This window comes from Octopus bimaculoides, chromosome 6 (assembly GCF_046866305.1).
Source record: "Octopus bimaculoides isolate indiv1 chromosome 6, ASM4686630v1, whole genome shotgun sequence".
NCBI classification, from domain to species: Eukaryota; Metazoa; Mollusca; class Cephalopoda; order Octopoda; family Octopodidae; genus Octopus; species Octopus bimaculoides.
The window spans coordinates 77,768,963-77,785,612 of record NC_142933.1 but is presented as its reverse complement, the minus strand read 5'-3'; the positions used below and the strand labels follow the sequence as shown (position 1 = coordinate 77,785,612).

The 16,650-nt window shown below is 35.2% G+C and overlaps 1 protein-coding gene across 1 annotated transcript in view; it reads left to right on the top strand.

Annotated features, from left to right (window-relative positions):
• Window positions 1-16,013, top strand: part of LOC106874956 (chitin synthase chs-2) — a 97,005-nt gene extending 80,992 nt beyond the window's left edge. Inside the window, exons 28-33 of the mRNA XM_089354125.1 lie at window positions 1,000-1,153; window positions 4,349-4,480; window positions 6,127-6,262; window positions 8,709-8,909; window positions 11,812-12,066; window positions 14,319-16,013. Of these exons, the coding sequence (XP_089210251.1) occupies window positions 1,000-1,153; window positions 4,349-4,480; window positions 6,127-6,262; window positions 8,709-8,909; window positions 11,812-12,066; window positions 14,319-15,841 (2,401 nt within the window). The 3' untranslated portion in view covers window positions 15,842-16,013. The remainder of the gene's footprint in view (window positions 1-999; window positions 1,154-4,348; window positions 4,481-6,126; window positions 6,263-8,708; window positions 8,910-11,811; window positions 12,067-14,318) is intronic.
• The last annotated feature ends 637 nt before the right edge of the window (window positions 16,014-16,650 follow it).

Here is a 16,650-nt window from a genome sequence, read left to right as displayed (position 1 = left end):
CTGAGCTAAATGAGGTGCAAACAGGATGCATTAAATTCAATGCGTGACCTGGGAAATGAGTAATGATGCATCTTTCCAAATGCATATTACTAATTTGGTAATAAAATGCAGACGACTTGCTGGATGGATTCTCCGAACTATCAATCGAAAGAAAAGGTATCTATGATGGAGGGCGCATGTCTTTTGGAGGGCATATGTCTTCCGCCGCTTGGACTACTGCTCCCAACTATGGTCACCACATAGCATAAAATTAACGGCGGAACTCAAAGCAATCCAACGAAGCTACACAAAGAAAATCATCTTAATGCAACATATCAGCTACTGGGACAGGCTGAAGGAGTTAAAATTCTTCTTCCTAGAACGAAGGCGGAGAGATATGCAGTGATATACATCTGGAAATTCTTGGAAGGATGTGCACCAAACTTTGGCATTGCAAATTACGCAAACAACAGAACGGGGCGCCACAGCATAGTGCCAAAGATCCCAGCATCGCCATCAAAATACAGGACCAGATATTGCAACAGCTTGGGTTTCAAGGCCCACAGCTCTGCAATATCCTTCCAAAATGCCTGGTATGGATGTAGGTCTCTTCACAATAATACTGGATCTCATCTTGTTAAGGGTTCCAGGTGAGCCTACCTCAAGGCAGGAAACCCAGATGAGAGCAGCAGTTTCAAGCTCTCACATTCACCAAATATCACATATCAGAGGAGGTTTCAAATAATGGTGTAGTGCAGCCAGCGGTGGTGCCCCAGCATGACCGCAGCTTAGAAGCTGAAACAAGTTAAGGAGTTAAAGAGTGTATTATATATATATATATATACATACACACACATACATATACATGTATATACATATTTATATCTCTGTGTTTGTGTTGGTGCGTATGTATGTATGTATGTATGTATGTATGTATGTATGTATGTATGTATGTATGTATGTATATCAAAAACTATTTCAGAAACGTTTGACGCATTTTTCTGCTTTTACACTCTACAGCTCTGTGATGAAATTCCCAACAACATTGCATCCACCATGTAAAATTATGACACCATATGGCGGCCAACTATTATGGCAAATACAAGAGAATGTCCTACTCTTCGTACATTTAAAAGATAAGAAAAAAATTCGAAACAAGAAAAGATGGTCTCAGGTAAATATATAATTATATGATATTTTTAATACAGGATACCTATATGCAGAAACAAAACAATAATGTTATTGGTAATTCCCTTAAACAAAATCAGCAAAAAATATGTATCCAAGATATTTATTTATATATCATACAAGCGTCAAAGGTTATTGAGCACACACACACTGCTTGACAAGAACCTTGCAATAACTGACAACTTCAATATTTGTTCGTGGAAATTTTAGTATTATGCAGTCTGCTCTAATTGAATTTGGTCAGAATTTTGCAATTTATACGTGTTTGTTTTGAATCAACCTTTCACGCACAACACGTACACCATGCTTCCATCTCTTTTGGAACGTACACTCCGACAGACATCTCTTCTCCAGCAACATCTTCCTTTTCAAATGAAAAGTAAAAAAATGATCGTAAATTGTGGCCAGAGATAAAGTTGCCTGTCTTAATTCCTTTCATCCTAATCTTCCATACTGCCTCTTTCGCTATTGCTACAACCGTGAGAAAACAATTCTTACCTTCGTTTGTTAAAACTTCCGGTGGGTCAATTTTTATAATTGACTCAGTCGACAGCTGAACTCTTCCTTCGCCGGACAAAAGGTGTTCAACATAAGCCCACATTTCAATTGTCTCTGGACACTGAACAATAGCGTGAGGGAAAGTTTCTCTGTCTCCCACGCATCTTGGACAGGTCGGCGACTGACGCTTACCGTGTCTTACGAACTTATCCCAAACGGGCAAGGCACCTCTGTAACATTGCCAGGTTAAGGGCTTTTGGAAGTTGTTCAACGTTCTCAACCCGAATGTACGGTGATACAGGCTGTCCAGTTGAATAAACCCGAAACCTAGAGTCGCCCCCAGGCCATCGTCACATTCAGACTCTATATAAAATCTTGCGAAGGGCCAATCACGCCTGTGGAGGTGATGGAGGCTTTGGCCGACTGCAAAGCGGATAGGTCTCTCTCGCATTATATATATATATATATATATATATATATATATATATATATATATATATATATATATATATATATATAAGGTTGTTTCACATGAAATGTCGTATTTTTAATTGATTCTTATTTCAGTCATTTAAAAACTCAATTATGTATACCTTGCATTTAATCTTGACTCTTTTCTTTTCCCAACAATATTGGTATACAAAATTCGTACCCACACACCTTATGAAAATGATAACAACCAAACTATGTTGAGTGATTTTCTCGTATGAGTAGAGTACAAACTAGGTCACTCTACCGCAGAAGCTCTACGGAATATCGAGCGGGCCTTTGGTAATAGTTTTGTTGATATGAAAACTGTTCAGAGATGGTTCCAAAGCTCTCGCTCAGGAGATGGTAGCCTTGAAAATAAACCAAGGGGTAGGCCAATCTCAGTTATTCGGCATGGTGGATTAAATGCTTTGGTTGAACAAAATCCGAGAACAAAGGTTCGAAAACTTTTATCAGAAATCCAAACATCTCGCACAAATGTTTTGGACACCTGTAAAGAATTGGAAAAGTCAAGAAAACGAATAGGTTTGTTCCACATCAACTGAACGAGATTAAAAAAAAAACAGACGCCTCGAAGTGTGCTCCTTATTGATTTCTCGACTGGAAAAAGACCATTTTTGCATCACTTGTGATGAGAAATTTTTACTTCTTTACTTCTCTACTTCTCTACTTTCTCCCCTTCGGTTTTTTTCCCCTTATTTAACGGTCATTCTAATAGCTCTTTTGCTTTAATAATGGTCAATTACAGAGTAATTTCCCTTTGTTTAATGGTCATTTTCATAGCATTTTTTGATTGCCTCAATAACTGACGAGATGCCAGAGGTTTCCGCCCCGACATCCGAAACTCGGAGTCTTATTATGGCAACCGAATAATTGTCACATATTATATCACAGATAAATTCCTCTATTTACATAATATCGAGGTTTCATTCATTCTTTTGTTGTCTTACCATTACTACTAATATATATATATTGGGTCATCCCATAAATAATGCGGATTTTTATACTTCTTGTATTTTTCAAAATTAAGATAAACAAAGTTCTTTTTTAATCTAAAATATATTCTCCTCCATTTTCTACAATACTCTTCCATCTATCTGGTAGACTTGCAAGGCCTCTCTTCCAAAATTCACTTGTCCGTGATGACAAATACTCGTCCTGTACTGTTCTAACCTCGTCTACAGAATTCATATTTTTTCCGTCCAAATGATTTTGAAGACTGCGGAATAAAGGAATAAATGATAACCAGATGTGGCAATGTCCGGCGAATATGGTAGGTCGGGCATTGTTTCCCATTCAAACTGCTCCAGCCTTTGGAATGTCATCCTCGCTGTATGTGGCCCAGCATTATCTTGATAGAAGATAGGGTTTGCAGGACGTCCTCACCAAGCTCTACAGATCTTCCAGGATGAGGCTCGTTTTCTAGGCAGTAGTTTCCGGATCGAAATTACTGAAACCACTGTTGACACTGTCTTACGCTTATTGTCCGATCCCCATACACGGCATTAATATTCCTCGCACTTTCCGTTGCGGTTTGGCCTTTATTGAACACATAAAGTAACATATGCCTAATATGCTCCTTTGTCACTTCCATTATAACTTTGAAAAAATAACTTAAAATCGAACCGCACCCTTCAAAACTTGCATTAAGAATAAGGACAACGTAAAATTACTAACTGCAGGTAGTTTATCCAATCTCCCTCTGACTTTTAGTTCATGCAATTGAAAAAAAAACTGCATTATTTATGGAATGACCCAATATGATTTAAAACAGTTTCATTCGGCTCCGTACAACTTAATGCTTCGCAGTATTTTATTAGGAGCCCGCACAAGCCGAATCAAACTTTTAAATAATTCATGTGACCCCTACGAAATATGTCGAGTATCCATTTTTCTTTCGTTTGTCCGCTCACTTGTGTATTTGTAAAATATACCGTGATATTGTGGTATCGCTATCTCATCTCCAGAACATTTGTTGAATGCAATGTAAATTCTGTTATTTTGCTGCGAGATATACACTTTAAAAAATATTAAAAATGTTATCGCATCCAAAAATCTATTTATACGTTTATGCGGGTAACTTTGTGTTAATTTGCTTTTCAAAATGTTTTTGTGACGCATTATTATGAAAGTGAATATTTCATACCTGACATGCCATAATCTCTTAAATGATTTACTGGTTGATCCATTTTAGGTTATGTATATGTACTACTTGCTTGCTCATAGACTCCCAATTTTGGCCGATGAAAGGGTAAATTTGATATTAAACGTAAACTCATATGAGTATGACCTCGACAAAATAAGAGAGGAGGAAATAAAGAAACTGGTAATATTGCTGATAATTTCTATATTTTCTTTTATTACATTTCCTGCAATTTAGTTTTCAGATATTTCTTAAGTTGAGGTTTGGGCGTCTACATCTTTTATATTTGCCGCAATTGTTCTAAATCGAGAATGATTTTTAAAATAAAAATTAGTTGATTTTTCACACTAAGATATCGTTTCACACTGTCGAATTTCTTCAGATATATAGTTTGTCATTCTTAAAGAAGTGGATAAATTAATTACCACCAGTACATGTAGTTCAAATGTCTGTCTTTCATTTAAATAAATGGGTTCGAATCTTCTTGCTGGCTCTGTTGTGCCAGAAGCAAGGCCCCAAATATTCCATGCAATTTTACCTTGGTGTAAGAATGTTTAATGAAAGTTAACAGCTACTTATTAATGTAATGAGTGTTAATGTAACTCAGAATAGTAATTTTGGTAATTTATTTCCACTGATATTGAATAGTCTCACGAGAAAACATTTTAGAAGTCATATATTTAATTCTCAACAGCTTGTTACAGTATTACAATAGTAAGGCTGTTTGACAGACTTATTGAGGTCTATATCCTTCAAAGGCTTTAACTTTCCGTTGTATGTAAGTTCGTTTATCTGCTCTCTTTGCCGACGGCAGAATGCGCACTAACGTGAGATAGTTGCCTCCATAGGATGAATCTATATTATTGGACGTATCTTATGTTACTCACAACAGTCATGCTCTTCCCCTGCTGGCTTAGGGCAAGTGAGAAGAAGGTATTAATTTTGGAATTTTCCTTCTCTCAGATTGATTGCGTTCCTGCAGAGGATCTCAATAAACCTTTACAAAAATCTATTTAACCTATAGATGGGACACACAGGTACTGTTGTTCCGGGTCAGAACGAATATGGGACTAATGGTAATTAAGGGGTGATTCCATGATCCCCACAACTCCAGAACTCCCTAGCTGAGCCTCACTACCGGATACAGTTTAATGTCGTACCTATGTAAGTACATTCATTAAAATCAAAGATATTTCCCGATATAGCTGTCCTTTCTCTCAACCAGAGGAAGACAAGTTGTGTTCATAACTTTTTGGCTCACCGTAACTGGTTAGAGGAAGATATCTTCAGACCTGACTCAAATGCTTGCAAGAAAATGAATCCTTCTACATATGTTCGTGGTTGATGTGGTAATGTTAAAGCGAGTGACAAATTAAATTTACCACGCATATATTGATAGTACAAAAAGTTTGTAGTCATTTTTAGAGATGCTCTTCGTTTCTTATGCAGCGTCTTCCCAAATGACTAGTAAATGAATAACAGGAAAACGCAATTCATAAATATCATCCCACTCTGAAGTTCCAAACAAATATATGTTCGACTTTCTTTAACGCTTTTAGCAAATTTTCCCCCAAGTAATATGTAGATTAAAAGTATACTATGCCATCCTTAAGTTAAAAATAAGAAAATCATAAAACAGAAAATAAGTAAAATGAAGACTTTTCTGTAACCAAAATAAAGATGTAAAAAATGAAATATATGTATTACTAAGTGTTTACAATGACTCTGTTACAATGCAATAAAGTTTATTTTACATACATGTTTTAGAATTAAATCTCTCGTCAAAGAATATATTAAAAAAAAACTGATAATGAACTAAACTATTTCAGGCCAAGAAGACATTTATTTTGGCTCTTGATGGTGATGTTGATTTTCAACCTGATGCAGTTGAAAAGCTGTTGGATCTTATGAAAAATGATAAAAAATTAGGAGCTGCATGTGGACGAATCCATCCAATGGGGAAAGGTATAGCTACTTCTTTCTCTACATATTCTATCTTTTCTTTTTCGTTTTATTCGTAATGACATCCGGTTGTTAGGGTTTGAATAATTTACCAAATTGTCCTCAAAATGTTTAGCTGGATGTAGGTGCAGCTCAGATCTCAACCTCGAGTGGTTGGTGATAGCGATCATATATAATGTGAAATAGAATCACATATCTTTTGAGGAATATAACATAATTGTAGCTATCTTAATGTACTAGTAATAAAATGAGTGCTAACATCTTTAATGTACCATTCCAAGATGATTTGACTAATAAAAATTGCACTTGTAGTGAGGAGGAATAATCGGTATCATAACTAATTCTAAGAAATGTAAAGGACATAACCTCGGAATTTAAATTAACTAAAATTAATTAGATTCAAGTGAGGAGTTAGCTTGATCTTTGGAGCTTTTACATTACTGTTAAACCTCATCAGGGAAGTGTAGACTAAACATTTAGCTTACAAAACTATTTTATAAAAATATGTAAAGATACGGTTGATCATATCAACCAAAAAACCTAATGTACCTCAGAAGGGTGAAAAGTAAAGACGATCTCGGTGGCATTCTAATTCAGAACACAGAAAAAAGGAACGAAATGCTGCAGGACATTTTTCGTCGCTTGACAATCCATTGCTCTGGACTATTCTGTAATGTTGATATTTTATTATTTTTTTTTTTGTAATGCACAATGTACAGTGCACGTGGGCAATTCTTTTGCTGAAACAGGTTTCAAATTTATACAGGATGTGATTTTTAAAAATTATTTCTAGGGGAAATCGAATTTGCTTTCAATGACTTTTGGGTACTGATTTTTTGTAGTTCATCGGTTTATCAACAATTTATTACGTATTAGTAAGGTAATTACACCATATTGAAATAGAAATTGCTTTTAACTGTCAGACATGGCCGATAACTTGATGTCTTTCTAATATATACAAGTCCCTATAATATCATTAAAATTTAAAAGCATTAAGAGCTGTCAAATTCACTTGTTATTTATTTCAAGATACATTTTGAATATCAAGGCGATCTTGATGTTCCATTCTTGTAGTCCAAGTTTCGGTACCGTTGAGAATGCCTCTTATGCATTCCCTGAAGAAAGTCATCTTTGTTGAATTTAATGTTCTGATTGCCAGATAATTCACAGTATATTATGGGGCCAAAATAACCCTTAGCATGAGAACGATACCAAAGAGGAAATGTAATGTACACATTCAGCCCATCTCTACGATTATTGCTCAAAGCTGGGTAGGTTCACTGGCCACTGCTATCATGACGAAGATCATTCAATTATATTCTTTTCTACTCTAGGCACAAAGCCCGAAATTTTTGGGGAGGGGACCAGTCGATTAGATTGACCCCAGTACGCAACTGGTACTTAATTAATCGACCCCGAAAGGATGAAAGGCAAAGTCGACTACGGCGGAATTTGTACTAACACATTTGAGACAAAATTGAAATATTTATAAAAAAAAAACGTAGTCCACAAACTTTACCTGCATAAAACATAGAGGTTAAAATTGTACATATCAATCAAATTGATTATGGAACGAATCTCCAGAGAGAAACATACTACAATAACCTTTACACCTAAACACATCCGCTTGTGAACATAAGCAAATTTCTATACTAACAACACAATGACATATTCGGATAATAACCCCCATCTTCCAAATAAGAACAAGAATTACCCTAAATAACAACAGCTACTAAAGAAAGTGGCCAGCTTACTCCTACTTACATTCATTTGTGAAACCTTAAAGATTTCCATTACAAAAAAGTTGACACACACAATTACTAAGTTTTCAAATACTGGACCTTTGACACTTACATTATCAAAACAAGAGTTAAATCCATTAAAAACAACTAACATCCTATACGCACGTGCCATAAAGGGTAATAAATATTTACATCTTACAATGTTCTACATACATGAATAAATTATTATCACTAACATAGCCCCAAATTTAATCAATAAAAATTTCTCCAAAACACCTCTCTATAATAACCCTCCCTAAAATCTAATTACTACTCCACTCAGACCCACATACCCAAGGACGATTTCAACTTAACAGAGACAGTATAAAGCGAACGTTAACTTCAATGCATTCCAATCCAACGATGGGTTAAGTGGGCAAAACTTCGAAGTCACTGTCAATAATATCATTGTTTAAGAATAAGTATACACATATATGTGTGTATACATGTGCACAAATACATATGCACACACATCTATGCGCATACACTTCTCTCTCTCTCTCTCTCTCTCTCTCACACACACACACACACACACACACACACACACACATATATATATATATATATGTACATACACTCACACACAAACACACTCACACACACTCACACATACACATATACAAAGGTATATATACAAACATTGTTTTCTGTATTCGATTATTCTACAGGTCCAATGATATGGTTTCAAATTTTTGAGTATGCCATTGGCCATTGGTATCAGAAGGCAACCGAACATGTGCTTGGTTGTGTTTTGTGCAGCCCCGGTTGTTTCAGTTTATTCCGAGGTTCAGCTCTAATGGATATGAATGTTATGCGAAAATACACTATCCTACCAACAGAACCGCAACATCACTTACAGTATGACCAAGGTTTGTACGGTTTTTGTTCTAAAATATTATACGAAAAGACTACTACTACTACTACTACTACTACTACTACTACCACTACTACTACTACTACTACTACTACTACTACTACATTTTTGCTACTACAGTTCCATTCTAGCAGCATCTCTCAACTTTAGCTGCCTAGCACCTTTCCAACCGTTCTTGTTGGTTTAAGTAAATAGGTTTTCAGTAGAGTGAAGAGATTATTTCTATATCTAACATTCTCAACGAAACCAACCATTTTAACTTCATGAAATTGTTTCCGAGTGTTTAAGGAAAAATACAGTGTATCAGTTAGCGTAACAACAGGGGATCATAATATTATTATTTTGGTTCATCTGCTACAATTTGGAGATCTAGATTTCATAATCAATCTCATTCATTTAAACATTAATATTAATACTTACAAAAATATATGTTGATATAACGTTACCTAGATTATCCAAAATTAGTGAAATTCGAATTGAACCAGTACATAAATGCCTACAAAAAGAACCCTTAAAGCGAATTCAAGCTAAGACATTGCTGTATTCAACTAATTGTAACGTCATTTGATAACGAAAAAAATTATAAAAAAAGGACATAATTAAGAAAGGTCATTTTTGTATTCAAGTTTTGGTAACGTCAGTAGATAACGAAAAAAAAATGAGAATTCTACAGGAGTGAATGTATATCCAGGTAAGGGTACGGGTATATCCGTGGGTCTGTGATTGTATGTATGTATGTATGTATGTATGTATGTATGTATGCTTGTTTGAGTGAGAGGATAGATAGGTAAAGATACCCCACTACTCTAGTCTACCACTGATATGTTACTCCATACTCCTTTTAGCAATAATCTAAATAAAACTAACTTATATACTTAATCTAAGAACCCCTCACTTAAGAACACAAAAGAGGTGACCCTGACAGGACACCTTACATGCTAAAAGGAACAGTCAAAGTCCAAACTACGGTTAAGAGTAATTTCGAAGGGGGTGAAAAATAAACACATTTTCAATAGTTACAACTTGTGCCTAGGTTTCGAACATTAATGAACAAATAAAATAATTTGTTATCCGTGTTCTTCATCAGCAAGGGCGCTAGAAATGAACGTATAATTATGGGACAAATAGATAGCACATGCCCCATGAATGTACACTAATTTTATATATATATATATATATATATATATATATATATATATATATATATATATATACATATTTCGCCTCTCCCCGTCACTACTATCTCTCTCTTTCTCTCTCTCTCTCTCTCTCTCTCTCTCTCTATCTCTCGTTGCTCACTTATATTCTACTTCCTCCGCTTTTTCTCCCTCTACCACTCTTTCTCTCTACCCCTCGCTGGTCACATGTGTCCAGCTACTACTAATTCTTTTCATTCTTGATCTCCCCAAGCTCGCACGTACATTTTCGTCCTTCCAGTTCGTGCTTCACAGCGTTCAATATACACATACTTTTCCACGTCTGGCTGTATAGCCTTTTTTGTTTGTTTATTTCACCGTTTCGTTTTCCTGTCCTGTTTTCCGTCCGCCACTATCCTCCATGGAACAACTTTAATTTGTGTCCATGGGAAGAGCCATTTTAACGATGCGTCCTGCCCTAACTCTTCGAAACGCCAGTGTTATAATGGTGGCAGCTGATGAAGGATATGTTCTCTATGTGGCCTGTGTGTTTTTGTACCTTGTTTATCATTTTGTCCATGTTTTTTTGCAACGTCATGTACCCAGATATGTATATACATGTAGATGAAGGTATGTACATACATGTACATATATATGCATATACTCATATATTATATATATATATATATATATATATATATATATATATATATATATATATATATATATATATATATATATGCATGCATGTGTGTATGTATGTATATGTATATATGCACGAGAGTTAAGGAATGGAGTCGATAAGATCCGGGCTACATGTTTCATAGCGAGCGGAAACTCGGAAGTGGTCAAAATCCAAGCGTGGTGTATACCGCAGGCTACACCTCAGGCTAAGTATATCTTGATTATATTTACTACGGATTGCCTGAAGCTAACTCTCTTTCTACACGTATATATATTTTTAGAAGAAAAAAGGAATTTAAAATTCCTGGCAGATATCAATAAAACACTAATTATTAAAATAATTTGGTTACATATGTTCAAGAATTAGACACCACATACAGATCAAAAGTAAATCCTCATGCATGACAGGTAAATCCAAAAACCCTTTGGCAGAATTTCAAGAAAATTAGCATAGACGACTACAAAAAATACGTATAGAGAAAGTTACATCTCTATTACAAATTTCATCGTATAAAGCCGGCAATTGTTTATATTGCATCAACACGCACACACACACCTATACGAGGTACCTCCACACAGTTTCTGTCTACCAAATTCACTCATAAGGCATTGATTAAAACGAAGCTATAGTTGTAAATACTTCCCAGCATGTTATGTAATAAGACTGAATCCAAAACGTGTTTGCCAAGCGAACTTCTTAATCAAGCAAGTTATATTCACACTGTTTCGTGAATTAAAGAAAAGTAATGTTTTTTAATGCTGTTTAGTTTAACTGTAACTTTGATAGAAATTATCTTCGATTTTTTAAAGATGTTGTATTCATCCCCTTGTTGCAAAGATGGTAGTGTGTGATTTGAGAGAGATTTGGTTGTTAATTCTAGTAATCTGGCAACCGCGTATCTTTTTTTTGAATTAGTTTAGTGCCTTATATACTTTAAATTAGTTTCTTTTAATTGTAATTATAACAATTATTTTTTGTTCTTCCTTGCTACAATATTGATCCACAACTAATGTTAATTAGCTATTGATCAATATCATTACTAGCTAAACGGCAAAACATTTTTTCTTTTTTTACAGGAGAAGATCGATGGTTGTGTACCCTCCTTCTTCAACAGGGCTATAAGATTGGTTATTGCGCGGCCTCTGATGCCCACACTTTTGCTCCAGAAACATTCAATGAATTTTTCAACCAGCGTCGACGTTGGATGCCTTCAACTATTGCCAATATCTTAGATCTTTTAGGCAGTTACAAACTAACTGTACAAAAAAATGATAATGTGAGCATTTGGTACATCTTGTATCAGTTGTCCCTTATGATCTTAACAATAATTGGTAAGGAAATTTTTTTTATATATATAGATTCATTATTTGTTTTATCTAAATAATGTTATACAATCAAACTACTTTACGTCTTCAGAAAACAGTGGCTTTCTTACTCTTAGTTATATTCTAATGTATAGCATACCACTATCTACATTCTCTTTCTTTGAAAATTTATGCCAGTTCCCTTTCAAAATTAAATGGTTAACTTAAGTAAATATATTAATTTCAGCAATTCAAACCATCCCATCCTGACTGATATATAACAGCTGAAGAAAATTCATCAACATTTATTTTTAGAAAATGAAGTAACTTAGAGATGACATTTCTAGTTAACTCATTTAACTTTAAATCATTTAAGAATCTCTCCTTTAGTTTTGGTTTCATAAATCGAATCACAAAAGAAACGTACTCAGCGCGTTAAAATATAATCGACACTATACTAATATGATTTTTATTCTGGCGGTGGTGGTGGCATCATGATTGCATCAGAAGTGTGATAAATATCTAAGATGAGACATCGTTAATCTCAAAATAATTATTTTCAGTACTTCTTTATATTACCTCGTATATAAAATATGAAGTAAAAACAAAACGTGTATATTTTGTCGACTACACAGTATAGTAGGATCAGTTGGGCACCGTCTGTGAGAGAAACAGCGCCATGACGCAATTAATTCTGTCAGAAATTTGGAAATGACATACTGTACTGCTTGGGATTCGGACTGGAAGCTCCAATACGAACATTTCAGAGTGTTTAGGTGTCAATCTGAGGACAGAGCAGAGGATTCGGAAAGAGTTGGATGAGTCTAATGATTATGAAGGTATGGCAGCTTAGAAAACTCACTCTGATAAGAAAAGAACTCTTGAATTTGCTGGTGAGATCCAGACTATGATTGACAACGATCCCTCCAAGTCAATCAAGTCCCTCGCCAGGGACATGGAAATGTCTGAGTTTATTATCAGATAGGTAGTGCATGAAGATATTCAATATCCCTCATACAAGATGAGAAAGGGCCAATTTTTTATCCCAAGTCATAAAGGACAAGAGGGAAGACCGCGCTATGAAGCTTTTGAACAAACTCAAGCATCCCCTCCAACCGAACTTGTTTTGGTTTTCCTCAGACGAGAAAAAATTCTGCTAGGATTAAATGGTGAGCACACAGAACAACCGTTGATTTGTCGTGTCCCCAAAACATGTACCAAGAGTGATACAAATTAAGCACCCAATCAGCATCATAGTGTTTGGTATGATCACTAGTGATAGGGAGGTTATGCCTCCATTCATCTTCCCACGCCGCCTCAAACACAACACGGAGGCCTACATCAAGTGCCTGGAGCAGGTAGTACTGCCCTGGGTCAAGAGGGTGGCTGTTAGAAGACACTATGTCTGGCAACAGGACTCTGCACCATGCCACACAAGCAGGAGAACCCAGTCATGGCTATCAGATAATATCTGCGACAACATCACCCCTAACATCTGGCCACCTGACTCCCTAGACTGAAACCCACTTGATTATTATGTGTGGGGAGCAGTTGAGCAAGAGAACAACAAAACTCCTTGTAACACCAAAGATGAACTGAAGGCAAGGTTTATGGCAGCATTCACCAACTTAAACAAACAAACAGTCCAGAAGAGTTGCTGGAGATTCCGAAGTCGTCTGGAGGCTATGGTTGAAGCCAATGGCGATTTTATTGAATAAATATACTCTTTAGTATTTTAAGATACTTTTATGTAATTTTGGTAATTATGTATATATATATGTATATATATACATATATATATAAGAGTTTTTACTCTTACTTCTAGCAAAATGGGTGCTAATCGGTGCCGTTAATCACTTTAGTGACTTATGTATTCCTGTTTTTAGGTTGTAAAATTGAAAATTTGCCATCCAAATTATTTATAATTTTCACTTTTATCGTCTATGAAATTAGTGTATGATTTTAACGGAAATCTTATAAGTTGACAAGACGAACTGAGTTTAAACCTAGGCCCGGTGAGATCAACCGTTGAGCATTAAGATGCGTGAGCATCAAATGCGAAATCATCGATGATATGGCTATGTATTATGCCGTAGAGAGCTTGCTGTGGCTTTTAGCTGTTTTGACTCTTATTTCTAACAATGCTGCTGCTGATTAGTGCCCTTAGTGACCTTAGTGACTTTAGTGACGTATATATGTCTGCCTTTATGTGTGTGTGTGTGTGTGTGTGTGTGTGTGTTATACAAATATGCAACTAAATCATCTCATTTTTTTTTTAGGACCTGGGACCGTTATGATGATGATTGCAGTGTCACTTGATTCTGTGTTTCAAATAGGAATACCATTGTCCTATTTAGTGGTGCTCATACCGAATATTTTGTTTGTTATAGCATGCTTTTATTTGAAAACTGAAACACAGCTGGTTTTAGCTTCTTTTCAAAGTGCTATTTACACATTTATCATGTTAGCTGTAATGGTTGGAGTCATTATCCAAGCTGCAGAAACATCACTTTTCAATCCAGGAGTAATCGTCATACTGAGTATGACCATTCTAGTTACATTCTCTGGTTTATTACATTTACAGGAAATCTACTGCTTAATTTGTGGAATGGTATACTTTATCTGTATACCACTGGGATATCTAATTCTAGTTATTTACTCAATGAGTAATATGCATATTGTATCCTGGGGGACGAGAGAAACAAAACAGAAAGCTACAACCGAAGAAATCAATCCAAAAGATAACGAAAATTCTTTATCCTCAAGACTATCCAAAATGCTTGGAATTTCAGAATTGATGTCGATGATTAAGAATCTGTTCTATAAGGAAAAGAAAGAAACCGAAAACGCAATGTTAATACTTTTGCGGGAAATGAATGAAAACATAAAAGCTCTTACAGATAAAGCCTCGAATGAAGTCAAGACAACGGAGACAACGGAGACAACGGAGACAACGGAAATAATGTCACTTACGAAATCAAAATCGAAAAGTTATAAAAGTATAAACAAATCAAAAGTCAGATTCTTCGATGAGGAAGTAAATATTGAAAATGAGACACCAAAGAAGAAAGGTTCGCCATATTATTGGATGAAACATTCGTCTCTCGGAAATGGATTGAAAGCAAAGCTTTCAAAGACAGAAAGTAAGTTTTGGAAGCAATTCATCAACACATATCTTTATCCTCTTGAATTCACTAAAGAAGAAGAAGAAAGAGGAAAGGAGAATTTGCTTTATTTTCGTACAAGTTGTTGTAATGCTATGGCTTTACTCAACTTAATATGGATGGTTATTAATTTTATGTTTCAATACCGGAAGCCTTTTTTTATTACTATCGTAAGAATAGAAGAAGATATTAAAATTGAACCATTTTCTTTCTTGTTTCTTACAATTTTTGCCTTAGTTTTTGCGCTTCAGTTTTTTGGAATGATTCTACATAGGCTAGAGACATTTTTTCATATCATATCTTGCACTCACATTATTTCTGAACACGCAGATACTAAAATGCGTCTTGAACTTTCTAAAGTTGACCAAAAAGAGGTGGTTAGACAAATGAGATATTCCATTGAAACTACTGTAAAACTGAGCAAGAAATCTGCATTTAGCCGAAAGGTCTCTGAACAAATACGAAAACAGTCCACTCATCCTAGATTAACACTTCATGAAACTTTAAGAATGAGAAATCTTGCTACTGTCATCTCATCAGGAGACCATACGGATGGCATTCCTTCCATGGCAATGTCTAAAAAAATAGCATTATCATATAACAACACCATGAGAAATAACGAAGAAAGTCATTTATAATATCGTTCGAGCATAATCTTAAAAACTATCGTAAAAGTTTATATTATTAATTGCTTTATTCATGATACTATAAAGCACATGTTATTTACACCAATGTTTGTTTATTTTTATTTACGATATATATTCAATCTCATTTAATGTAAAATTGACGCAATAAAATTAACTGATATTATGTCATTGTAATTTTGGATCATTTTGGGGGTGAGGTGGGGAAGCGATATTTTAGCATTTTGGCATTACCTACTTAAACTGTGAAACAAATCGTTACATATCTCTATTTATGTATCTACACACCCACATAGACACATACACTCACACACACATACACACACAACACAAACACACATATATATACATATATATGAGCATGCATAAATATATATATATATATACATATGTATGTATGCATATGTACACACGCACAAGCATGCGTACGTACAGACATACACACGCACACGCACACACACACACATATATACATACATATATACATTCTTTTATTTTTATTCTTTTGCTTGTTTCATTCATTTGACTGCGGCCATACTGGAACACCGCCTTTAGTCAAAGAAGAAATCGACGTTAGAACTTATTCTTTGTAAGCCTAGCACTTATTCTATCGGCCTCTTTTGCAAACTGCTAAGTTACGGGGGCGTAAACACATCAACATCGTCCGTCAAGCGATTGTAGGGGGACAACACAGACACACAAATACACACACACAAATACACACACACACACACACACGCACGCACACACACACACACACACATACACACACACACACACACATATATATATATATACGTATA